This window comes from Oncorhynchus masou, chromosome 6, assembly GCF_036934945.1.
Source record: "Oncorhynchus masou masou isolate Uvic2021 chromosome 6, UVic_Omas_1.1, whole genome shotgun sequence".
In the NCBI taxonomy this organism is placed as follows: domain Eukaryota; kingdom Metazoa; phylum Chordata; class Actinopteri; order Salmoniformes; family Salmonidae; genus Oncorhynchus; species Oncorhynchus masou.
The window spans coordinates 74062056-74089823 of record NC_088217.1 but is presented as its reverse complement, the minus strand read 5'-3'; the positions used below and the strand labels follow the sequence as shown (position 1 = coordinate 74089823).

Here is a 27768-nt window from a genome sequence, read left to right as displayed (position 1 = left end):
AAATAAAACTGATATATGAATTATGTATCTCACATCTAATCACCAGAAATTAGGCGAGATGTAGAATATGTTTGTATTTACGCTACCTATAAATGGTTCATACTTTTGCTCTAAAAGTATGAACCATCTCCTCTCGTGCATCTCCCCTCGTGCATCTCCTCTCGTGCATCTCCTCTCGTGCATCTCCCCTCGTGCATCTCCTCTCGTGCATCTCCTCTCGTTTTTCGCCCTTCTCAGTTCATTTGGAAATGAAAGTGCATATGCATCCATACACTGATTATGTTAGGTAGGTCAATGCCTTTGACCTAGTTTGAGCGTTACGCTCCGTGGGATGCCACAGTCGCTCACGTCAAGTCACCAGATGGACAATATTCCACTCCATTTTGTTACAGCAGCTTTCTGCTGGTTCATTTATTTATTTTTGTACATTTTATTTTACGTTTCAGCTGTTTTGGGATAACAAGCGTGGGATTATAAAATGGTATCCACTGTATGGGATCTCCCTTTTTTGATAGTCCTATTGTACTGAATTGAAAGGGAATCTTGACCATATATTATTGAATAAGTTTTTTTTTTGTTTGGCTACTCTAGCTACAAACATTCAGTAGGAGACGTAAGCTTACTATGATAGCATAAGGGCTATTTTTACATCCAATTTCAATATACAGTAGCTTGAAGGTGCAAACTAATCTCCAATTGAATATTTTTCCTTTTTGTCTCAGAGCATCTGACCTTTGCACCCTTATACATCATATTGTCTTGCCCTTTCACCTTTTCATCCACTCTTCATGAAGTGACTATTTTTAGAACCTGGAGAGAAAAAGGATCTGTTTAAAATGTATGAGATCAACGATAGTGAAAAAGCCACAACCTCTAGCAACTGAGTTGATTTAAAGATACAACCAGTACCTCCACACACAGACCAGATATCCAGCGAGACACGGGGGGATATGCATAGTGCTCTAAATTAGGGGTTCTTGTACTTTTTTCAGCCTGGGACCCACATGAGAAATTCTATGTTTTTCTGGACCCAAGCTCATGAAAAGTGCCTTAACCGAGCAAAACATTTTAGTGTCCCCCCTCTTGAAGGCAGAGAGAACATTTTTTTTGTTTTAAAGTTAATTTCCTGCAATTCTACACATTGTGCCATGGGAATGGATAAAATGTTGCTGTTTCAAAGCAATTTTTCAGCAAATATACACAGTATGCCATGGGGCAGAAAGAATATGTTGCAATTTCATAACACATTTTACCATGGGGAAGAGATATATATATATATATACGTGTATATAAATATTTTTTTGCAGTTTTACAGCTAATTTTATGCAATTCTACACATTATGCCATGTTAATATGATATCAGAGTGAGAGTGAACATCAAAATCAAAGGCGGACCCGTGGAATTCAGGGCCCCTGGGACCGTGCCCTGCATCAGTATTTTGCCACAATAACAACAAGTTTAGATAGCTGGCTAGACTAACTTACCAATAAAAAAATTGTTAACTGACAAGGCTAATTGAGTGACTGATGTGCTGATGCACAACCAAATTTAGAAATTGCACCATGTATTCTACTACTGTAACTCACAACAGTAAGCTGACCTCCTCTCTCATACTTTAAAAAAGGCTACTCTAAATGTTAGTTGGGACCATATAACTTACTCACAGTTCAGGCAAATTTAGCTGAAACTGATAAAGTTTCCTTACCGGTAATTTTTTTGTCCTTAATTGTTAAGTTTCAACTTGGTATGAAGATAGTGTAGCCTCGTCTCCATTGGCCATGTTTCAGTCTGGCTCGCCGGCTGTCAGTGTGAGTCTCCATTCTTTGTACCTGTCCCCACCTGGCATCAATTCCCAAGCCAGCAACATTTAACTTTCTCAAACAAACCTGCCTGAGGCACCATGTTAGTTACAACAGAAAGGGTTGAAAACGGACCAGGACGTCTTGCTCCCAGGCAGACTAAATAACTTTTTTGCCCGCTTTGAGGACAATACAGTGCCACTGACACGGCCTTCAACGGAAACATGCGGACTCTCCTTCACTGCAGCCGAGGTGAGTAAAACATTTAAACGTGTTAACCCTCGCAAGGCTGCAGGCCCAGACGGCATCCCCAGCCGCGCACTCAGAGCATGCGCAGACCAGCTGGCTGGTGTGTTTACGGATATATTCAATCAATCCCTATACCAGTCTGCTGTTCCCACATGCTTCAAGAGGGCCACCATTGTTCCTGTTCCCAAGAAAGCTAAGGTAACTGAGCTAAACGACTACCGCCCAGTAGCACTCACTTCCGTCATCATGAAGTGCTTTGAGAGACTAGTCAAGGACCATATCACCTCCACCCTACCTGACACCCTAGACCCACTCCAATTTGCTTACCGCCCAAATAGGTCCACAGACGATGCAATCTCAACCACACTGCACACTGCCCTAACCCATCTGGACAAGAGGAATACCTATGTGAGAATGCTGTTCATCGACTACAGCTCGGCATTCAACACCATAGTACCCTCCAAGCTTGTCATCAAGCTCGAGACCCTGGGTCTCGACCCCGCCCTGTGCAACTGGGTACTGGACTTCCTGACGGGCCGCCCCCAGGTGGTGAGGGTAGGTAACAACATCTCCTCCCCGCTGAACCTCAACACTGGGGCCCCACAAGGGTGCGTTCTGAGCCCTCTCCTGTACTCCCTGTTCACCCACGACTGCGTGGCCACGCACGCCTCCAACTCATTCATCAAGTTTGCGGACGACACAACAGGCTTGATTACCAACAACGACGAGACGGCCTACAGGGAGGAGGCGAGGGCCCTCGGAGTGTGGTGTCATGAAAATAACCTCACACTCAACGTCAACAAAACTAAGGAGATGATTGTGGACTTCAGGAAACAGCAGAGGGAACACCCCCCTATCCACATCGATGGAACAGTAGTGGAGAGAGTAGCAAGTTTTAAGTTCCTCGGCATACACATCACAGACAAACTGAATTGGTCCACTCACACAGACAGCATCGTGAAGAAGGCGCAGCAGCGCCTCTTCAACCTCAGGAGGCTGAAGAAATTCGGCTTATCACCAAAAGCACTCACAAACATCTACAAATGCACAATCGAGAGCATCCTGGCGGGCTGTATCACCGCCTGGTACGGCAACTGCTCCGCCCTCAACCGTAAGGCTCTCCAGAGGGTAGTGAGGTCTGCACAACGCATCACCGGGGGCAAACTACCTGCCCTCCAGGACACCTACACCACCCGATGTTACAGGAAGGCCATAAAGATCATCAAGGACATCAACCATCCGAGCCACTGCCTGTTCACCCCGCTATCATCCAGAAGGCGGGGTCAGTGCAGGTGCATCAAAGCTGGGACCGAGAGACTGAAAAACAGCTTCTATCTCAATGCCATCAGACTGTTAAACAGCCACCACTAACATTGACTGGCTGCTGCCAACACACTGACACTGACTCAACTCCAGCCACTTTAATAATGGGAATTGATGGGAAATGATGTAAATATATCACTAGCCACTTTAAACAATGCTACCTTATATAACGTTACTTACCCTACATTATTCATCTCATATGCATACGTATATACTGTACTCTATATCATCGACTGCATCCTTATGTAATACATGTATCACTAGCCACTTTAACTATGCCACTTTGTTTACATACTCATCTCATATGTATATACTGTACTCGATACCATCTACTGTATCTTGCCTATGCTGCTCTGTACCACCACTCATTCATATATCCTTATGTACATATTCTTTATCCCCTTACACTGTGTATAAGACAGTAGTTTAGGAATTGTTAGTTAGATTACTTGTTGGTTATTACTGCATTGTCGGAACTAGAAGCACAAGCATTTCGCTACACTCGCATTAACATCTGCTAACCATGTGTATGTGACAAATACAATTTGATTTGATTTGATTTTGATTTGATTTGGTTAATGCCATGACCGTTAGCAAATGGAAAACACTGTAATTCAACTTGTGACTCTCTCTCACGCTGCATATCAGCACACTAACATAACTCCACACAGTATTTGATTGATCTTAAAGGTTCAGACTCAGTTCAACTACCAACCCTGGTTAGGCCCTTTGGGAAGGTCATCACAGTCTATTTTTCACAGAGGTCAATAGGAAGAAGAGTCCAAGACTAGTGTCTAAACCCATTACATGTCATAGAACTCCAATGTATACAATATGTATTCCTCAGATTTGAAATTCACACGGTATTTTAATGACACGTGTTACAGTAGTTATTCTTCTGACACCTATCCCTGCTGATGTTTCATTGGACCACAGCTATAAATGAGCAGAAGGGAGAGAGAAGACAATACCCTCTCCCTCACCCCCTCTCTGCCCCTCTTCTCTTCTCTTCTCTTCTCTTCTCTTCTTTTCTCTTCTTTTCTCTCCCTCCTCCCCTCCCGCACCTCCACTGTGAGGTCTGACAGATTGCAGTGTCACTTTTTTTGTGTGAAGTGGGATTGTCCACAGAGCTAACCGCTTTAGTGAACCGCTCTCTCTCGCTAACTTTGCTGGAATTGTCGGGACAACTCTGTCCTTTCCTGTTGTGCCTCCGTGGCTCCTGTGAAACTCCTGTGAAACACTGGTCGGCAGCTACACTCGACGACTTTGCGTATTCAGTGTGTGCGTGAGGAGGATAAGGGCTAAGCAGGCAGCAGAGTGATGCCTGCTGTGCACCAGTGTTCCACCCCGCTGTGTCTCCATGCTCAGGGATCTGTCCTCTGAGCTCCCTGCTGCCTGTGTTTCTGATTCGGGCTCTTCAGCTTTTGTAGCATCCTCCTCAGCAGAGATGTCTGCGATGCTGAGTACACGGGAGCGAGATCCATCGGTGGGTACTGAGTGGGTCAGCTAAGAGGGGATCCGCGTGCTAAGGAAGGGCAAAGACCATGGCAAAGTCTGACGGGGACTCCACTTCAAATCAATTCAAATTTTATTGGTCACATACAAGTTTTTAGCAGATGTTATTGCGGGTGTAGCGAAATGCTTGTGTTTCTAGCTCCGACAATGCAGTAATATGTAACAGTAATATCTAACAATTTCACAACCTATACCCAATACACACAAATCTAAGAAAAGGAATGGAATTAAGAATATATAAATATATGGACAAGCAGTGTCAGAGCGGCATAGACTAAGACACAGTAGAATAGAATACATTATATACATATGAGATGAGTAATGCAAAATATGTAAACATTGTTAAAGTGACTAGCATTCTACTGATTAAAGTTATTACTTGCTTTGGACTTTTACCAGAGGAATCCATTCAGCTGTTTCATGGTTTATCTGGTGTTATTAGGTTGAGAGCAGACACTTCGACATGCAGTCGCATACTTCAATACCGTACACCGAAGTCAAGGGAAGGAATATCTTCACTGAGTTCAGGGAAACGATTGGGTCACTGCAGTTGTCTCTGTGATAGACAAGTCATTGCTGGTACGGTGCGAGCTACATTGATTTATTCAGATCTGTCAGGTCAATTTAGGCATGTTTGGTGTTTGTGTGTTTAAAACGTACGACGTATTACACATTGTATGATCCATCACAATGAATGTGTTTGGTCACGACAGCTTCTGTCCGATGCCCGAAGGTTGAAGCATTCTGCAGTTGACATTTAAGTGAACTCAATGTCCCCGATCAGAGGAATTCAGAGACCATTCAATGCTAAATAAGATGTGTTGTGTCTGTCACTGTTCTAGAGGGGTAGGGGAGTGGCGTTGCTTAGCAGTCTAGTCCCACATGGAACTAGGTCAGAGAGATATAGTATAGTACTGTACTTGCTGGACACACAAGTACAGAAAACAGTGACATCTGTTGAAAATACTACACCCAGGGACATCCCTGGAAGAACAGCTTTATTAGAGGTAGGATTATGCTTTGACTTTGAAGGATTGTCATTTATTGACAGGAGACATTGAAGAAGGGTTCAAATTGAACCATTCAATTAAATCAGGTCAGTATTACCGTGGTCAAATAAAATCACATAATGGTTCTGGGTAGCTGTAGAATCATTATATTTCCAGGTAGACAGGTCCTGTTTCCTGTGCTCTGCTCAGCATCAGTTTATTGAAAATCATTTGCCCCTTGCTGCACTCGGGCCAACCTGAAGGCTGAGGGTACATTTTCACTGCTGCAGGACTGAGAGAAGGGCATGGCGTCGGGAGAGTATTGGCACCCGCCACCTCAGACAATGGCATGAGTGTTTAGTTGACCTGTCTAGACAGCGTCGTGGGGGAGCAAGTTTCAGTTCTCTGTTCTGATGAGTGATTATCTGCATTCAGCATCAATTGTGGATGAAATAACCCAACCTGGAGGCCTACAAAAAGGATATACAAATGTATATTGCCAAATGTATTGAGTTGTGTAACCAGGTTTTCGATAGAAGTAAAAAAAGACATCCCTCCTTATTGGTTTTGACAAGGGCTCTGGGTCACCGTCAGTCAGTGTGTTACAGCTTTCCATCACTGAGACAGATGTTTTAACATAAATTGTACTCCTGTCCTCTGTTTATTAACATTAGACAATTAAGACAAATAAATAAAGGAAACATAAAATAACAGAAGAGACTTTTGCTTTGTTATTTCTATGACCTCACCTTTTTTTTTAGCACAGCATCCACCCATATATTGTGGACATTTCAAACAATACAAGCTCTGATCGCTCAACACTCCACGTTTTTGATGAATTCATTTACCGCTTCATTTTCATTGAAGTACTACAATTGATGACAATGGAAATGATCAGTCAACTGTAGATAACCATGCATGTGTATTTATCTGAACGGTCCAGTCTTTCTGTCCACCTCTCCAGATAGCTGAGCAGTTACCCTGGATTTCGCTGACACGCCCGCGCCTGAGTTCCACCTGAGAGGATGGATGCGCTGGAGTCAGAGCTGACTTGCCCAATCTGCCTCGAGCTCTTTGAGGACCCACTGCTCCTGCCCTGTGCCCACAGCCTGTGCTTCGGCTGCGCCCATCGCATCCTGGTATCCCACTGCGCCTCCAACGAGCCTGTCCAGTCCATCGGAGCCTTCCAGTGCCCCACGTGCCGCTATGTCATCTCTCTCAGTCCGCAGCGTGGCCTAGAAGGACTGAAACGCAACGTCACCCTCCAGAACATCATCGACCGCGTCCAGAGGGCCACCTCCTCCGGCCCCCTGGCTCTGCTGCCCCACAGCGGGCCCAACTCCCCTAGCGAGGACGCCGGGCGATTCGCTCTGGCCCTGGTCTCCGCCTCCACCGCCATGACCAGCCCCGGGACGCCGCCCAGCCACGTGCAGTGCCAGTTCTGCGAGCAGGACCCGCCGCAGAACGCTGTCAAGACGTGCGTGACATGCGAGGTGTCATACTGCGACGAGTGCCTGCGTGCCACCCACCCCAATAAGAAGCCCTTCACGGGCCACCGTCTGATTGAGCCCATGCCGGACTGCCACCTGCGGGGGCTGCAGTGCCTGGAGCACGAGGAGGAGAAAGTGAACATGTATTGCGTCACCGACGAACAGCTCATCTGCTCGCTGTGCAAACTGGTGGGAAGACACCGAGACCACCAGGTGGCGGCCTTGAGCGACCGCTTCGAGAAACTCAAGGTAAGGGATGACTTTTTGAATGTATGCATGAACCTGGTCGCTATGGTCTGCTGGTGGACATGTTGTTTTGAGGAGGGGCGGCATCAGAACTGCTGTGCATAATGTGTGTGACGGGGTAAAGAATTAAAAGCGAGAAGTGAGGAGCTGTGGAAAGCTGTGTGTGAAGTTGAAAAGAGTGAGAAAGTGAGATGCCCAATTGTGCACTCGCCATCGTAGGTGTGACTTTGTAAGTGTAATGTTGTGGTGAAGAAATACAGCTACTATATTTTGTTTTGAGTGCACTATAATCCTCACTAACTATGTAGCCTAGATTTCCAACAAAAATGATGTTATCATCTTTTTGTTTCATCATTAGCGGAGCGCCCTAATCATACAATTAGTACAAGTACTGCACCGCCCCAAAATGCCAAGAGTGTCTCTCTGCATCTCTCCTGTGCAGGCAGTGTGAAAATAGGGGCTCATTAGTGATGAGGAAGAGTGCTGCATCCAGAAGGTTGAGGTTAAACAGTGGTAATCGCTCCATTTGGTGGGGGTTGGTTTAATTGAGTGTGACTGGTAGGTCGTGTTAAAGGCTGTTAGGGAGGGCCCACTGGGTGATGGCCTGTTATTACCTCCTCTCTCAGGGGGGAGCTGAAGCACACTCGGGGGGAGGGGGGGGGGCTGCCGGGTGGGGGCCTGCTGGCATGTGAAGAAGGGTGTCTGTTAGGGCATGGTGGTCCCCAGAAGTGTGATGTTTGATGGAGGTGTCCTATATGGAGTCTGCAGGACAAATTAAGACCAGAGTTTGATTTGTGATAAGGCCATGTGTGATCACTGATTTTCAGTTTGGCATCTATTGCACTCTGGTCCATCTCTCCTGTGTATGTTAAGCGGTCTAGAAAAGTGTTCTGATTACAGAAGCAACACATGAAGTCCAAATGTAACTATTATCAATGCTTCATTTGTAAATCGGGATGTTCTGAAACAGAATGTGAGCGCGAGAGGGGGGTGACCTGTGGGGCTCTGAGGTACCGGAATGCATGATTAAAAAAACAGCTTTATAGTAAAGCATTGCATTCTTATCATTGTATTTGCCGAGTGGCACAGAGCAGTAGAGTAGAGGCACTTGCAGAAGTTGCACAAATGGCGATGTTATTTGTTGCCTATGGTCTGAGAAAAATGTGTCCTTTTCTAAAAGCCTTTTATGCAATTCTACGTCATTTTAAGTGACTGGTGACTTTAACAGAATCTTTTTTAATACAGCACAAATGATCGAAATGACAGGCTACTTTGACACTGACAAAACGGATAATCTGAGATCAATAAAAATGACCTTGTCTTGAATCCATCAATAGCCTCGGCCTAGGTGTGTGGAGGCAGCCCAATTCTATCTTTTTTTATCTATCTTTTTTTTTTCTGGAAAAGATCCAATGTGATTGGTCAAAAGACCAATTAGTGGAAAAAAATATCAGAATTGGGCAGCCTGTCGAAACAATGCCATTTTGTACAGTATGAGGAAGAATTAAAATCCTGTAAAAGCTTTCCAGTTTCACTGACTCACCCAATGATCCACAGCTCACTCACCAGTCATGGTCAATGCGCTGGTGTCAACAGCCTCTCTCTCTCTATTGTTTTACTTTGTAAAACAATGCTGTTCACTCAACAGGCCTATTTGGAAGTTGATCAAATATTTTGGTATTCTACATACATATTAGAGTCTTCTCTTTTCAGCAGTAACCATTTGCTTTCCAACCTACGTTTTCCTGCGATTGTATTTGAAATATTGCGAAAGGTCTGTTTAGCTATTCACTGGCAGATTTGCCGCACATTCCCGAGGCAAATCCTTGTGTTTAGGCTACACACAATTCACACATATGTTATTTATTTTAAATACGCTATTGATCTTCTGTAGCTAAATTATAGACATATTCCTGGTGTAGGATTCCGAATTATTTCATTTATTTCAGAACAGACAGACAGCAGCAATTCTATAATTTAGTGCAACGCTGGAGAGGTGATAGTTGCAGGCTTGTGTCTATCAGAGCAAGAGAGAGACGAGAGAGATCATAGAAAATGAATATCATTCTAGTTCTGTGAGTGATTTAAGAGTACTTCTCTCTTTTCACAGCAACGGCCACCAGGCTACAATGTGGCGGGAACCATAAACCCGGGCCGGGTTTACCTTTCACATGACCTTTTTGTTTACGGGGCAGATCTCTTTTATTTGATGTTTACATTGTAAACAGTGTAAATAATGTTTCATGCCAGGAGCGGTGGGCTACCGGATCCTTGCAAAACTTAAAGGTGCCGGATCCTATTCCGGCAGGATCTGGGCCAAATTAAACACGGACTATCATGTTCAGTGTGAATTGCAAACAGTGAGAGAAAAAATGTCATGCCACGAGAGGTAGGCTACCGGATCCTTGCAAAACTGAGAGGTGTTGGATCCTATTCCTGGAAAGATCCAGCTCAAATGAAGCACTGGCTATTTTTGTTTTTCAGAGAGATGAACCATTGATGGAGCATTTGTTATTCTACACTACAGTGTCTTTCTGCCTCACTTCCATATTATGTATGCTTTTATGACAGACAGATGCATTCATATTAATGTCAGTGGATCTCCCAATTAGTACACTGAATCATTTCATTGTGGTATATATGCATTACTCATGGATCTTCTGCACTTAAAAGGTATTGCACAAATGAGCATACCAGAGGATACACACTCATGTAAGAATGCAACGGCCGGTCCTTACCATTCTGTTGCCCCTAGGTGAGTCCAAAAAATGCCCCCCTCCTCAAAACTAGATGGGTACCTGGGTGCATGATTACAGACTAGCAATGGGGCTTTGGGGTTCTTGGTTATAAAATGGAGATAATTCCTGATGCAGTGACAACGCAATTGCAAAATAAACACATTTCTACCTACTGTAGAGGAAGAACATGCTGATCTATGTCCAGTGAAGTGGATCTTTTTTGGGGGGTAATATTCTCAGTGTTGAGAACCCTTTACATTTTCCTATATGACTCCAGTATCAATTAAGCAACAGAATACAAACATTTGCTTCCGTTTGGAGCCGAACGATCGCAACCCAGGATTGGCTTACGATGGGTTAATACTCTCACTCTGTGACAGACCTGCATCGAAAGGTCTTGTGCTATAGTCTAATCTCTCTCAGTTCTCCTTTTGAAGGATTTAAAGATTCGTAGAGTCATGAAAACACTCCTGTAAGGGTAGGCGAAGCTCGAATGTAGGTCACAACTACCAGAACCCTTTGCACCATACCATGTACAATTCATGCAGTATTGATTTGACCTTTAATTACTCATGAAAGAAAACATTAAGGATCATTAAACATGTACTCATATTAGGCGGAGCTACTGAACGATTGAAGGGAAATGTCTGTCCTATGACTGCAGTATTTTCAGTGGTGGCAGTGGGCCTCTGTGAAGGGGCTAGGTCATTGTGGTTACACCCTTTCCTTTTGGGAGATAAAATTACCATTTCACGGAAACGTACAGAGAGAGGAAATGGTTCAAAATAGCATCAGAGGTCCATGGATATGGGTCATAGAGGAAGCTCTGATCTAACAATGCAGAATCATGATAAACTTGTTGTAGCTAAGCAAAGACCTTTGACTGTCCTCTGCCTTCCTCCCCTCCCCAATGGCACAGCTCCTGGCTTGGCCATAACTCTTCACTTTACTCAGCCCAACTACAACTTCTTCCCCCATGCCCTGGAGTAATCGAGTCATACTGTTACACGGTCATGACCCTTTGCCTGCCGCCTTGCCTCTGATCTATGACTGGCCATGCAGATGACTTTGTGTCTCAAGGGTCTAGGCCAAGGGAGGGACCACAGACAACACAAGCATTGACTGTTTCTGAAGTGTTATCATGTACAGTACGTTATGCAGCATTATGGCTTGCATTTTGCACAACTGGCAGAGTAGTGACAAGAGAAACGTTATGTTTTTCATGAACACTGCAAATAGATGGTAAATAGTGATATAAATGATTTTGTATACATCATTTGATGTCAACAAAACGAATGGCACAAAATCACATGGAATTAATGCAGATGTACTTCATGTATGGACCCTGCAACTTTCCCACATGGTGTGCACATGACGGCATGGATTCCATTAAGTGAGAGTAAATAACTCAAAGCTGCTTGCTTTCTCCGTAAACAAAATCACTGAGTTTATATCAGACAAAAACGGCTTGGGAAAATGAAACAGGAGAAATGGAGAACTGATGGAGATGAAGAGAAAGTTGACGCAGATAAAGTGAGGAGAACATAATGGCACACAAACAAACAAATTAACACTGAGACAAGACACACAAGCAAACACAAACACATTACGAATGAAGCAAGATGTGAGAATCGACGTGCTGGCGCATGTTCTGGTGGGTCCTGGGGGTATGATCTTTGACCCTCTGTAACTTTCTCACGCATCATTACTGATGAATCATTCAGGATGACCCGTAATCATGTTAGCATCCACATTAATGTAGAATTGTTTAGAAACATGTTCTATTCTCATTTACAATATAAGTGACTCCAAAATGACACAAAACATGAATTACCATTTAATTCTTTTGGGCATAAAATAATCTGAAACTCAACCAAAACGAACGACAAATGCATCCGATACGTTTGTAGAGACATATTATATATATATATATATATATATATATACATATACATATTGATGTAGTCATTCCGTGCTAGGAATATGGGAGCAAATACTAAACTTTCGATGACTTTATTTATAAGAATAATTTTGACACCTACCTTTTTGAGTGAAAAATACTACTTGCTAATCAAAATCTCTTTCTCTAAGCAATTGGGCTAGTATACAATAATATAATTTCCCTTTTTTTACATACAGGTTAGCTATATGATTTATTTCATACAGTCATTATTGCTCATCTTTATCAGGGATGTCAATAATTTCGGGCACAGTACATCTAAAATGCAGTTACATTGTCTGAAATAGTCAAATGCATCAACGTTTAAATATTTTAATCTAGAACACCCCCTCGTCACACCCTGACCAACTACACCATAGAGAAACAAGGGCTCTCTATGGTCAGGGCGTGACACTATCATGAAATGTGAAGACTGTATATAATCAAATCAAGTATCTAGGTTGAATTATTATGTGATTAAACTAATCATGTAAACATTAATTAACTAGGATGTCGGGGCACCACTGGAAAAATTAAGAGTATGAGTTATAATTTCCCGAATTTAACTCTTCAAATATTTTAATATCTGATCCATTGGTCTTCTATTAATGATGTATTATTATTATCAGTTCTCATTCCAAAAATTGTACAATTCTTGGTTATCTGCACGAACCCTAGTTTCCATAATGAATCAGAAATATACAAATTGGCTTAATTATTTATTTACTAACTAACTAAATAATCACACAGAATGACATAACAATCAAACAGTAGATATTGGTTACTAACAATGAAGGAAAAGTCCTTAGTGGGCTAAGCCTATATGAAGGCTTGGTAGACAAAGGAAAGGGGACTGAGAAAGAACGGGAAAGACAACATTTATTCAATACACACAGTGGATAATTGCTAAAACTTTGCACATGAACAGCCACTCATTCTGAAAGAAATTGCAATGTTGTTGTCTCTCCGTTGAAAACACTCTATCGTCCTGTAGAGTTCATAAGAGTCTCTGGTTAACTTTCCCAGATGTCACGATGTCTTTTGTGGTTGTAGGTGGTTAGGTGGACACTTCAGAGTACCATTGGGAAATTTTCGGCAGTTGTCAGTATTCTCGTACTAGGTTTACGTGATTTCTAGCTGCAGACTAGTAGTTCGTGCCATCTAGAATTTGCTCCTTCTTCTGTAGTGATCAACAGTCTCAGAGTTGAATCATTTCCAGCAGTGTATTCAAAACTACAGCTGTATGGTCTCTGTGGCTTATAGAATTGTAGCCATTCCAACATGGGGACAACATCCCGGCATTCTCTGACTTAATGTATATTTTGTAGAACAGTGTTTTATACTCTTGTGGAAGAAGGGGCAGTTCTATTATGCCGAATGTGATGTCTGTGCTCACAGGGGTGTGGCCACTGACTAGTTGTTACTCTTGGCATTCTCTCATCCAACTCATCCAAGACCATCTCAATTGGGTTGAGATCGGGTGATGCAGCACTCCATCACTCTCCCTCTTGGTCAAATAGCCCTTACTCCGCCTGGAATTGTGTTTTGGGTCATTGTCCTGTTGAAAAATAAATGATAGACCCATTAAGTGCAAACCAGATGGGTCGGCATATCACTGCAGAATGCTGTGGTAGCCATGCTGGTTAAGTGTGCCTTGAATTCTAAATAAATCACAGACAATGTCACCAGCAAAGCACCTCCACACCATCACACCTCTTCCTCCATGCTTCACGGTGGGAACCACACATGCAGAGATCATCTGTTCCCTCTACTCTGTGTCTCACAAGACATGGCAGTTGTTGACTCATCAGACTAAATGACAAATTTCCACCGGTCTGATGTCCATTGCTCGTGTTTCTTGGCCCAAGCAAGTCTCTTCTTCTTATTGGTGTCCTTTAGTAGTGGTTTCTTTGCAGCAATTCAACCATGGAGGTCTGATTTACGAAGTCTCCTCTAAACAGCTGATGTTGAGATGTGTCTGTTACTTGAACTCTGTCAAGCATTTATTTGGGCTGCAATCTGAGGTGCAGTTAACTCCAATGAAGTTATTCTCTGCAGCAGAGGTAACTCTGGGTCTTCCTTTCCTGTGGTGGTCCTCATGAGCGGCGGTTTAATTATAGTACTTGATGGTTTTTGCGGCTGCACTTGCAGAAACTTTAAAAGTTCTTGACATTTTTCTGATCGACTGAACTTCACGTCTTACAGTCATGAAGTGACTGTCATTTCTCTTTGCTTATTTGAGCTGTTCTTTCCATATTATGGACTTGGTCTTTTACCAAAAAGGGCTATCTTCTGTATACCACCCTACCTTGTCACAACACAACCGATTGGCTCAAAAGCATTACAATAGAAATAAATTCCCCAAATTAACTTTTAACAAGGCACACCTGTTAATTGAAATGCATTCCAGGTGACTACCTCATGAATCTGGTTGAGAGAATGCCATGAGTTTGCAAAGCTGTCATCAAGGCAAAGAGTGGCTACTTTGAAGTATCTGAAATATAAAATATATTTTGATTTGCGTTAACACTTTTTTGGTTAATACATGATTCCATATGTGTTATTTCATAGTGTTGATGTGTTCACTACTGTATATATATATATTTGTTTACATAATCACTACATCTTAGAGAAGACAGCAAAAAATGGCTCAAGTCATGTACTTGTATCATGTACTGCCAACATATACTTTTGTAGGGGACCATTGTAGGTTTCCAATGTTTCAGAGGGTACTAATGCCAAAGTAATCATTCTGACACACAACAAATACTACTAAGAAATAAATATGGTTCTAAGGAAATGCATATGGTGTTTGACATGACATTTTTGACATTTGACAGTTTGACATTTTTTAGTTTAGGACCTGTATAAGATGCAACATAGGTAGTGTTGCATTTTTGCAACTGTGGTTCTCAAAGGGATAAAACAGAAAAAAAACATAATGGTTAAAATTAGGCATTAATTCCGACTGTTTGGAATAGGGATAAAACATAAAAAATATGAAAGAGTGCATAGCACTGGGATTGAAACCTTGGCGCCGTAGCTTGCGGTTCAAGCCCTTCCTCTCTCCTAATACACAACGCCCTATCAAGCCGCGAGCCTACTAGATGGTAATAGGTGCTCACATTACCCCTAGTGGATGGTATCGAAGGCATCTCCCGACATCCTGGGAATCTGGACAAACGTTGAATACTGAAGTGGATCTGGTGTGACCTGGCTGCAACAACAGCACGAGAGGGAGTTGTGATGTGTGATGACCCGGTGGACATTTTTCAGAGCATCAGACTGCTTGTTCAAGGACACCCAGACACCGAGTGAGCAGGAAAACAACATCCCACCTGCCTATGTGAAACAGACAATGGTGAAGCAACGGTATAGGATAATCGGTCTACTCCCATGAAATCACTGCCTGAGGCTAACTATGTCTAACACCACTGCATGTCAGTCGATACCACACACAGTGAGTTAAAACAGGGATAAAACATGTTTCTTGTTGTTATTCCGAACAGGAACCAGTTGCTCAGAGACTTTTGGTATTGTGTTATGTAATATTGGGGAATGGGCACTAACATGATAGGACATGTAGTTCTTGGGGACCATTGTCTGCTAGCTTTTGTTCTTTTTTTCAAATCAGTGTCTGACCAGCGAATCCAGGTATATGCTTGCATGTAATTAAATGCCAGGCAAAGCACGAAAACCAGTCTAGTTGCCCTGATGTAGAGGATGCAGAAGAAGTTATGTCACATGCCATGTTTTATCAGTGACCTTGTTTACAGCATAAAGGTACAGGACCTGACGCACCATAGAAATTATTCATTTATTTTACTCAGGGGTGGGAAGTATTGGCCTCCTAGGACTCACGCATCTTTCGTGGGATGCTCACATCGGAGTATGGGAGAAGGAGAAAAGGACAAAGTCGTGATCCTAGTTCTCCTGAGTCACACCGTTCATAAAGGCAAACAACGGAGTAGAAATTGACATCCAAAAAGGTTCATACTTACAAATGTAGAACAATGTTGGTATTTACAAGCCACACATACGTTATAGGTTGACTTTTGCATTAAGATAAAAACAGCCTTGACTGTCCTCAGACCTCTTTGTGCTGTGATCGTATCACATAAATCCTTTTTTTTAGATGCCCTTGGTGTTTCCTACCATATAGATATTATCAGACATTGAATAGTAAACATTTTTGTCCTCATAGCAAAGGGTTCTTACAGGGATCTTAGAAGGTCAAGTAGCAAGAAGCCATTAAAAGTGTGGTGAGTGGTAGCTTTCTTTTGATTAGATACAGATGCTGAAGGAAAGACATTAGAATCTATTTCCTTTGTCGAACTCCCTGCAACTCCCTTCAATGTCATCTGGCCACACTCAGGAGTAGCCAACTTTTTTTTTATAGAACTGTATTTAAATCTCAAAAGTTTCCATATACCCTTCCACTAATGAACAGGGATTTCTCCCAGTTTGAGTTGTTAACTACACAAAAGTGGCTAGTGATATTTTGCAATGAAGAGAACTAGTGTATTTGGTCAATGGATACCGTAGGCTGTCATGTCATATACAACATTATATCCTGCTGAGAGAACATTCAAAATAGAAACTGACTATAAGGACTCAGGTATTCTGTCCTCTTTATTGGCATTTTGGTTTTTAAAAACAAACCATTTGTAATATCTATGAATAGGACAATTGCATTGAGTTTGAGTTCAACCATGTGCCTCCTGCTTAATGAGTCTTTCCTTTAACCATCATAGACCTTTCTTTACTCCATACAGCCAAAGATCTTTCAACAGAGGTATTATCTACGTGATTTGTTTCTAGGTGTGTCTTATTTACTCAACATGTTTTCAGACAACAGGCTTGGATCACCCCAACGTTATCGTACATCATTCACTGTACAACAGTTTCAAGATATGTAACAGATGCTTATTTCACATTTCCTCTGACACTCTGATTTATTTTGACCTCTTACTAGGTGAAGAAGAAGAAAATACTTGATAAATATCCTCAACCTAGAGCGTGTCCACTTTAAACTCAATGAATTGAGAATATTGGCTATAAATACGTGAGATCAAGAGTAATTTCTCCTGGCCCCGAATACAAATTTACAACAGGGACATTTCAATTAATCTTCTCAGGACCGTGGGGGACAAATTCCATTGTATTAACGTCAATTTCAATCGGACATTAGATTGAACATGCTGAGGAGACCATAATGGAGGGAGTCACATGGGCCATACTGTTTGACCCCTTAGTTTGGTTTCCAGTGATACCTATTCAATATGTCCAATCAAGCAAGAAGACACGCTAGTAATCCTTGTAGTATTGCTATTCTCCTGCATAGGTTCAGTTATTTTTACACCCCCGTTGATCATGCCATCCCCTATGGTCCTTAATGTGTTTTTGTTGTTGTTTTATGTCATCATCGTATTAAGGCCATCCATTAGACTGGTAAACCCCCCCAACCGTATTCTTCTGCCTGGCTCGTCTGTTGTTTACGTTGTTTACCCATGGGGCAACTCCATTTAATCCCTACTGAACATCACATTGTGGCTTAATATGGTCGGTTGGGCAATAATATGATAGAATGTTGAAATAAAGAAGACAGGCAGGCAGAATAGGAAGGGGAAAAGGAGGGGGAAACATCAGGAAGAGCAGCTCACATAAAGACTCTTTGATAGGTAGATGGGCTGTCAGAGGAGCTTTTGACGCTTCATTTGCCGGTCGGGGGGGGGGTTTATGCATGAGTTTTTTCCCCGGAGTGGCTAAGGCTCTGCCAGTAGTCTTTGGCTGTGAGTCCTGCTTGGAGACTGAGTGACCGGGATGAGGCGGTATCGGGACGAGGGACAGGGGCAGCGCCCGGAGGTTAGTCTCCAAATTGTCCAAAAGCAAGTGTGACAACCGTGGATGAGATTTTGGAAGGGGAATATGGGAGATGAAGGAGGAGGAGAGGAAGGAAGAGGGGGAGGAGGAAGCTTCTCTGATTTTGCTCTCTCTAAAACAGAAATGTAGGACCTCTAACACCTTTTGATCAGCTTGCTTTTGTGTTTATTTTCTCTTGAAAGTATGGTAGGTTGCTTTTCAGGCTTGTTCATAAGAAAAACAAGGACAATAATTGTTGTTTTCTCTTCTGTCTTCAATAGAAATTTCCTCTTTCTTTTGCAGCAAGCGTTGGATTCCAACCTGAGTCATTTGGTCAAGAGGAACAATGAGTTGGAGGGGTTGATGGGAAAGTTGATCCAAACCTGTCAACATGTAGAGGTGAGTGCTCTATGCCACTGACCATGCTATTAGTTCAGAGATGCACGTGCAAGGGGCATGCTGTATTTAGTTAGTCTAGTGCATGTGATGCACGCCCGATTCACCGTATGCTATTCACCTCAGTGAAAACAACAAACTTTGTTAATTTTTGTGTTGGTGTCAAATTTATAATGAGAATGATGATTTTCCTGACATGCTTATGCCCATGTTGTCCTGTCATCTTGAAGTAGTTTATGTGGCCACAGATGCTCCTGTCTCCGCTTGAGTTTGCTCATCTGAATTTGCATGTAGAATCTTGTTCTACAATTTCAAAATGCACAATGTTTTCCTGATATGTAGGCTACTAATCATTGAGTTGTCAAGCAACACATAATAAAAATGTATGATATTATATACGTGTCCAATTTAAATATACACGTGTACAATACAATCAGATTATACTGATGTATCTATACGGAGACAAAAGATTGTTTGTGCCACTTTATTAATGAAGGTTCTTCTGGATTAAGCCTTTCTGACCATTGAATCTTTATCTTTATACTCTAAGCAGAGATCGTATTATGTTTCCAAGGCCACTGTCACCAGTACACTAAAACGTTTTAGGACAGGCCGCAGGTCCACTTTGGTCATTTCATTTAGCCTTTTAAAACCCCCAAACCTGGTCCTTTCAAAACGGATGTATTTCAATAATGCATCAGAGAAAAAGAGGGGAAATATCTGACCTCATTTTCATGGTGGATGTAGGTCGGAACGAATGTGTACATGGTTTTTAAACACACTTCCACCCATTAAATAATGAGTGTGTATGCTAACTCTTGAGTGTTTCTGTGTTTTTGTATGTGTGTGTGTGTGTGTGTGTGTGTGTGTGTGTGTGTGTGTGTGTGTGTGTGTGTGTGTGTGTGTGTGTGTGTGTGTGTGTGTGTGTGCGTGAGTGTGTGTGTATGTGCAGCTTGTGCTCAGTGAATCAACTTTGCAAATGTAATTCGCGTGAATAATTGAGGAATGTGGAATGACTTGTATAATTATTGTGCAACTCATGAAACAACTTCATTAAATCTGTAGATTGTAATTTGCTATATCCACCCCAAGGATTACAGTTAGAGTTATTTTTAGTATAGTCATCATCACTGTGCCTAAATGTGCAAGGGAGTGGAAAGACCCCCTTTCTCAGCACTTAACGAGAGTACACAGGACGCGTGTGTACTTTTTGGAGATCGCTAAATATTTTAAAGAAAATCAGCCTCTCTTCCAACTTCTGTTAAAAGTTTCAGCTCTTTTGACGTGCAAATTCCCCAGAAACGCATTTACTTTGGGTTAAATGAATCACTTATGCTCCTGCCAAAGACTCTGTCATGTCCGTCACACACCCTCTTGCCACGGCAAAAGGCTGAACCCATAGTGTGTCAGCCACGTGTACTCATAACGCTGTCATGGCAACATGGCCACAGCATGTGTGTGTGTGTGTGCTTGTTTGACTGTTTTTGTAGGTATATAGGGGTGAGAGAGAGAGAAAGAGACAGAAATGTGGGGCTAATTAACAAGTATTCATCTAATCTAATGAATCTAAGATTTCACGAGATGCTAGAATGATTTAAGGGGAATACAGTGAATCCTCACTGAACATCTATCTCCTATTGTAACACATAGATGGTTCATAAGACCTAAACTCCACAAATATTCAATAGATCAGAGGAGGGAGATAGAGTGAGGGAAAAAAGTTAACCCACTGTTCCTAGGCCGTCATTGAAAATAAGAATTTGTTCTTAACTGACTTGACTAGTTAAAAAAATGTTGTTTTTTTTTAAAAGGCAGCTGGGATCATAGTCACCAAGAAAACAATTGGTAACACACTATGCCGTGAAGGACTGAAATCCTGCAGCGCCCGCAAGGTCCCCCTGCTCAAGAAAGCACATATACAAAGTTTGCCAATGAACATCTGAATGATTCAGAAGACACCTGGGTGAAAGTGTTGTGGTCAGATGAGACCAAAATGGAGCTCTTTGGCATCAACTCAACTCTCCGTGTTTGGAGGAAGAGGAATGCTGCCTATGACTCCAAGAACACCATCCCCACCGTCAAACATGGAGATAGAAACATTATGCTTTCGGGTTGTTTTTCTACTAAGGGGACAGGACAATTTTACCGCATCAAAGGGACGATGGACAGGGCCATGTACTGTCAAATCTTGGTTGAGAACCTCCTTCCCTCAGCCAGGACATTGAAAATGGGTCGTGGATGGGTAATTGATTGATTGATTGCTTCTGTGGACAGATGTTTTTTTACAGTTAACAAACTGAGATTAGGAGCACTCCCTTTAAGAGAGTGCTCCTAATCTCAGCTCGTTACCTGTATAAAAGACACCTGGGAGCCAGAAATCTTTCTGATTGAGAGGGGGTCAAATACTTATTTCCCTCATTAAAATGCAAATCAATTTATAAAATTTTTGACATGCGTTTTTCTGGATTTTTGTTGTTGTTATTTCTGTATCTCACTGTTCAAATTTACCTACCATTAAAATTATAGACTGATCAATTCTTTGTCAGTGGGCAAACGTACAAAATCAGCAGGGGATCAAATACTTCTTTCCCTCACTGTAGTGGCTCTCACCCAGGATCTCCTCTAAACCCTGTGAACATACAGTAGAAACCCACTCACAAGGCGAAGGAACCTAATTACTGGCTTTGGAAAGACAGATCTGTGTGCGTTTCAATGAGTCCCTTTCATATCATAAACAGCCTGTCCACACCAGGGAGTGACCGTAACACCTCGTTGGCTTGGCAACTCTCAAACAATCCCCTCTTTCACGACTCCCCTCTCTGCTTTTCGCTTCGCTTCGGTTGAAACTTGTCCAGGTGGTGAAATCTGTGTTTCACCAGGACATAACAACGGGCACCAAAGAGGAATCTATTTCAAAGGCCTGTGGCTAGTAAAGTAGATCTGAGTGTGCATGCACTCAACAATCACAAAGCTTCAAGATCTGTAGACTGATCCAAATTCTACATAGAATTGAGCACTGTTAGACTCAGCAAAACACAGGTGCAGGCATTTCCTATCTTCTGTAGTAGCTAGAAACAAACACAGATTAAGGTACTGTGGTTCAATATTGATTCATTCACCTGGAGGTTATTATTTACAATGCAAAACCAACTGACATCTGAATTATCATTATTTGAACTATAGCTTTAAATGGATACTGCAAGATTCTGACAATTACAAACCATTAATGGGATCCTGTGAGATTCGTCTTTTGACAAAGCCAGCGTCAGATGAACTTGTGGCTACCATTTTTATATCTGCATGCGGTATGAAAGAAGTTAGAGGTTCGTTTGTGTTTTTCAGGTCAACGCATCGCGGCAGGAGGGAAAGCTGATGGAAGAATGCGACCTCCTGATTGACATCATCCAGCAAAGGAGACAGATCATTGGGACCAAAATCAAGGAGGGGAAGGTATAAGTTCCAGGAGTGGCCATGGGTCTGAAAGGGGAATCCCATCCAACACACACACACACACTCCTCTGCACTTTCTCTGAGCTGCAGTCTGAACTGTACGGCCTGGGAGGGAATGTAATAGTAAAACAACAGAAGGGTAAATGTCTCTCGCCTTCTGTTCGGGGTCTGCATTGGATCTGTTGGAAAGTCCCCCGTCTGTTCACTCTCAATCTGTTCATTTATGATGCAAAGTGAACATTTGAACAAGGTCACCAGGGGAATTGGACCATGCTTAATTATCAAAATGTCTGACCTACAGGGCATGTCTCAATTATTTTTACTGACTGACTGAGTTGGAATTCGCTCAAAGCTAACTATTTGTAGTCCGAGAGGAAATGAAAAGGACTTCACACTTTGTGTTACTTTTACTTGCTTCAGTTCCATTGCTGTATTTCTGTTGGCGTTGGAATAACCAAAGCAGTCCAGGGTTAGTCAGAAACCAGGTTCCTGCAGTTTAAAGGGCGGGACTTCCTTCCTTCCTGGTCTCGTGTCAGGACTTGAGTCAGGAGCGGGGCATTAAAGTAGAGGCAGATTTGGCTCTGGCCTTTCGGCTGGAAATGAAAACCTACCTTAATGGAAATCCTTTATGGTGGTCGGTTGCCGCTGAGACGATAGAGAGACAATTTGGTATTTTTCCCTGCTCCTACTCTTCTGGTATTGTACAGATATAGAATGCGGGAGACAAGTTGTTTCATATAAATACCAGAAAATTGCAACAGAAATATACACATACGAATGACACCAAAGATTAGTTGTTTAGTGAGAGTGGGTCAGAACACGTTGATGAGGGTAGTGTGTCTGACCTAAATACAACATCCAACCAATCACATTTCAGAGCCCTCAATCACTCTTTCTAAACCTCTCATTAGGTTAAGAGAAAGCAACAAGCACAAAACATCTGGATACAATCCCAAACGCCCCATCTGGGCTAAATCTCTACCATCCCTGAAGTGGGATTCAGTTAATCACCATCGACCCATTCTAACCCACCTCTGTCCTATCTGCTCTATAGGCAGTCCGGATCAGGAAGCTAGCCCAGCAGATCTCCAACTGTAAGCAATGCATCGAAAGGTCCTCTGCTCTCATCACCCAGGCCGACCAGACCCTGAAGGAGACGGACCACGCCCGCTTCCTCCAGACCGCGAAGAGTATCACCGAAAGGTGAGCCAGGCCAGCAAGGAGAGTGTGGTAGAAATTTACTACGAACACTGACTAACCATTGGCCATTGGCCATTCACGGTCAATCCAATGTGCAACGTAGTGGGATAGTTGTGAACTAAACCCTCTGGGATATGTGTTCGCGTTAGGGTTTCCATGGCGACCGCCTCCTCTCAGGTCCTGATTCCAGAGATCAACCTGACAGACACATTTGACACGTTCGCTCTGGACTTCACCAAGGAGAAGAAGCTGCTGGAGAGCCTGGACTACCTCACAGGTATAGAGTACAATCAGCTCTGGTTACTAGTAGTGGTGGACACCAAAAGTGATAGTTCAATACAATGTATAATTTGGAAATATTTTGATATACTGTAAATTTGTTGCCTATATCATGGTATTGCTTTATATCATGATATCTACTATATAAAAGCACTGACAATATATGTAGCTATACTCTATTGTTAAGAGCATGAGTTGGCATCTCTCTCTACAACCATAATCTAAATATGTGGTCAAATGAACTTAACCTTACTGTGGTCCAAAGTTCCACATCTACATATTGTCAAAATTGTCTTTGTTTTTGTCAATGTTATTGCATGTTATTGCAGTACACATATGAATAGGTTTCTATGAGATCGTGGAAGAGTTTGTTGTTAGGTCTTTGCGATGGCAGAGGGCTTCACTTGAGCGCTGGCTCACTAAGTGAATTAGTCTGAGTCATCGATGTGTACTCACTGGTGGAGGGTGAGAGAGGGAGAGGGTGAGAGAGGGAGAGAGAAAGGGAGGGCGAGAGATGCGAGAGAGAGATATGAGTTGAGAGAAGAGAAGAGAAATATGTCATCAGCCAAATCACACTGTCAACCTCTGAAATATCATCTGGGCTATAAATGATCATTAGCAAACAAAAGCATGGCAGTCAATATAAGTCACTAGCCTTCAGTCCTCCTTTAAGAGCCACAGTACCTTGTTTGAGGTCAGACGACATGCTCAAAGGTGTACCGCTGTTATTCCATTGTTATTTATGCCAGAGCACGCATTACATTTTACATTCTTACCCTTCTCTAATTTCTCATTGCCATTATCTAGCGCCAAGTCCTCCGGGCATCAGAGAAGAGCTCTGCACTGCATCGTACGACACCATCACCGTCCACTGGACATCAGACGACGAGTTCACGGTGCTTTCCTATGAGCTCCAGTATGCTATCTTCACAGGGCAAGCCAACATTGTCAGTAAGTATCTGGGTGTCGGCAAAAATGCAGTCACACATACCAGAAACACCTCCAAGTACACAACTATCTTCATAGGTCAAGCCAATGTTGTCAGTATGTATCAGGGTGTAAGTTAAACTACCCTCTGGCATACCAGACACACCACCAGACACACAATGGTATCTTCACATGGCAAGCCAATGGTGCTAGTAACTGCACAGAACGCCTTGAGAGAACACTTTGTGCTCACAACTCTCTCCTGATGATACATTTTGTATTTTCCAACTCAAAGCCCCGCGATAAATCTAGTGCAAAGCCAAACAGCTGGAGGACTTAAGAATCAAAACCGAATCATGCGTATCTTCTCACCGAGCCGGTCGACTAGGGCCAATGGGGTGAGCTCAAATCTCAGGATCTCAGCTTGAGTTATTACAGTGTCAAAGGGGACAGAGTGGGAAGGAGAGAGGGAGACAAGCTGACTCGGAGCGAATTACAGTCATAACACGAATCAGTGCTCAGAGCCCTCCACCCCCACGGATCACGCCTGAACGCCACACTCATGCATACTTCACTGGGCAAGCAATATATAATGAGGTCAGGGGATGGGAAATATAGCTTCTTAGATGAAGAGAACAGAGGAGGAAGTGTGGTTTGATGAAAGCGGACGGCTAGCAAACAAGGTTATAGGATGTCATGAGAATAAATAGGATATGATGTCTCGTATTGTTTAAAGGATGTCATGAGAATAAATAGGATATGATGTCTCGTATTGTGAGCATCTAACTTCACTTCAAACAATAGCATTTAGCAACAGCTAAAAGAAGAAACTGAAAACTACCAGAACTATAGCTTTAATATTGCAATACATCCCCAGCGTTGCTGCAATTTGGAACAAGAGCTGCTGGCTTTTTCCACGCTTTAATTATGTTGAAAACTCCAGTGCCCCCAAGTTTGAATGCTTTTTTGAAAGTCCTTCGATACCGATATACAAAATGAATGAACATAAATGTATAATAGAAGCCTCCCATGTTCACCCTTGAATGATAATTGAACATAACAATTGTGTCAGATGTTGTCTTTGGAACTCCATTGAGCAGACGACTCTCGAAGGGCCTTTAAACATGTTTTTCTTCCCAAGTCTACCAACATCAGCACTTTTCATGAGGGGTGGCGTAAACCCAATGTGACACGTGTTTTTTCCCCCACATCCCCCTCTCCTCATCCTCTGCACACGCTATGTTCTCTACCCGCTCTAGGTTCACATCCAATCACCAGGTCTAAGCTCTGGGCTGAGGCTGAGGTGTTGTCACAATGTCACATCTTAGAAACGTCTCCGAAAACATGGCAGAGGAAAACGGGTGACGGCAAACCCTGGTCCCATCGGGTCTCACTCAGGGTCATTTAACTGCAGGCCAATTTAATAACTCACTGTGTTTTCTCTCACCAATGTAAATGATGTGTGGCGGGCACTCCGTTCCAAAATGGCTGCCGTGTGTGAGGTGAGAAGGGCGCGTTTCCATTTAAGATATTAACAAACGTGCGGTACATTCACAGTGCACTACACATTTACAGCAGGGCAGCCTTCAGAACACACGTTAGACATGATGACGGGGTATGGTGGTACATGGTAGCCTATAGGGAAGGACAAAAAGGTGTAACGGGTTCGCAGATGTCGCGTGAAGCTTACGGAGAGTACACGGTGCACTCAGCACGATGGCCACTCTGTCAGAGAATTAAGCCTACGGGCATCAATGTACAGCACAGCCAGTCCCATGCAACAGCACAGCCATTGAGAGGTGAATGACCCCCCCTCCTAACACCCACAGTAACCACATGAAACAGAGTGAAAAGCAAGAGAGTGAACGGCAATGGAAAGGGAATGTGTTGGATCCTAATAAAGGAATCACTATTAATGGCATAATGCTGCATTGCATTCTGGCTGACTGTCTTTTTGAACATCGCTGGCATAATGGATTGACTTTGTATGATAAATTACCCCTCAATTCCACATGTTTACTACACCCTCCCACGCCAAAGTCCCTTTGGACAAGAAGCATTGTCTGAACACACTGATCATGAATCCTTCCCCTCTCACTTGGGTATGATTGAAAAGGCCATAGAATGGATTGAGGAAGTGACTGATTGTGGAATTTGGACCACTCCTCTCTATCCTATAGCTCTGGTCTCCTAGGATCACATGAATGGACTTCCTCTCCTTCTAACACAAACAGACTCAAATCTACACCTCTCTTACACTATAGATAAGACTTCGCTAACTAAAGAATGAAAAAATACAATATGTCACGGGGAAATATGGACTTAATTAGGTGAATGTTGATAGTTGGTCCAAGTATGATACTTACCTTGGCTGAGGAGTGGCTGTCTCTGAGGCAGGCAACGTAAATCATTTCCTCATTATGTGACAATGAACTTTGCTCATGTCCTGGAATTCGGCAGTTTACGAGTGACCTTATTAATTGAAAATGTTTGCTCTTCAAAGTTTATCAAGGCCACGTCACTTCAACAACAAAGTATGTGTACTGTACATGTGTAGTCTGTGTTGTGGGTCTGTTATAGCCACTTTGTGTGTGTTTATGCGACTACGTGTGTGCAAACGGAGACATATGTGTGTTCACTCATACGCACCAATGATTAGCTGAGTGTGTATGCATGACAACACGGTAACTGTGAGTCTGTTTCTCCCTCCCAGGCCTGTGTAACTCAGCAGACAGCTGGATGATTGTGCCTAACATCAAGCAGAACCACTACACCGTCCACGGCCTGCAGAGCGGCACCAAGTACATCTTCATCGTCAAAGCCATCAACCAGGCAGGTGCCCGCAGCAGTGAGCCAGGGACACTCAAAACCAACAGTAAGGGCTCCATACATTACACCATAAGGAAACTTGGCATAATGACATGCAGTTTTAGAGAAGTCTCTTGTGATTCTTAGCTAATATGGTCACAGGATTATGTATCAATACAGTGTCCATAATAGGACAGCATCACATGTCGGGATGGTGTCCTAATATGGACACCATACATACAGCTACTGCCTTCATAGCCTAGCTTATCCTATCCTAGCCCCTTGCTAACTTAACCATGTTGTCTCTCTCCGTCCTCTTCGTCCAGGCCAACCATTCAAGCTGGACCCCAAGTCCGCCCACAAGAAGCTGAAGGTCTCCCATGACAACCTGACGGTGGAGCGCGACGAGACGGCATCGAAGAAGGGACACGGCCAGGAGCGCTTCACCAGCCAGAGTAGCTACGGAGTCGTCGGCAACGTTTACATCGACAGTGGACGCCACTACTGGGAGGCCCTGATTGGAGGAAGCACATGGTGAGTTAGACCTGGGTGACCTG

General features: G+C 42.9%; 1 protein-coding gene across 1 annotated transcript in view; it reads left to right on the top strand.

The window, feature by feature from the left end:
* Positions 1-27768, top strand: part of LOC135542594 (E3 ubiquitin-protein ligase Midline-1-like) — a 35532-nt gene that overhangs the window by 5611 nt on the left and 2153 nt on the right. Inside the window, exons 2-9 of the mRNA XM_064969689.1 lie at positions 6841-7615; positions 18455-18550; positions 21890-21997; positions 23052-23200; positions 23347-23474; positions 24284-24427; positions 27117-27278; positions 27538-27745. Of these exons, the coding sequence (XP_064825761.1) occupies positions 6902-7615; positions 18455-18550; positions 21890-21997; positions 23052-23200; positions 23347-23474; positions 24284-24427; positions 27117-27278; positions 27538-27745 (1709 nt within the window). The 5' untranslated portion in view covers positions 6841-6901. The remainder of the gene's footprint in view (positions 1-6840; positions 7616-18454; positions 18551-21889; positions 21998-23051; positions 23201-23346; positions 23475-24283; positions 24428-27116; positions 27279-27537; positions 27746-27768) is intronic.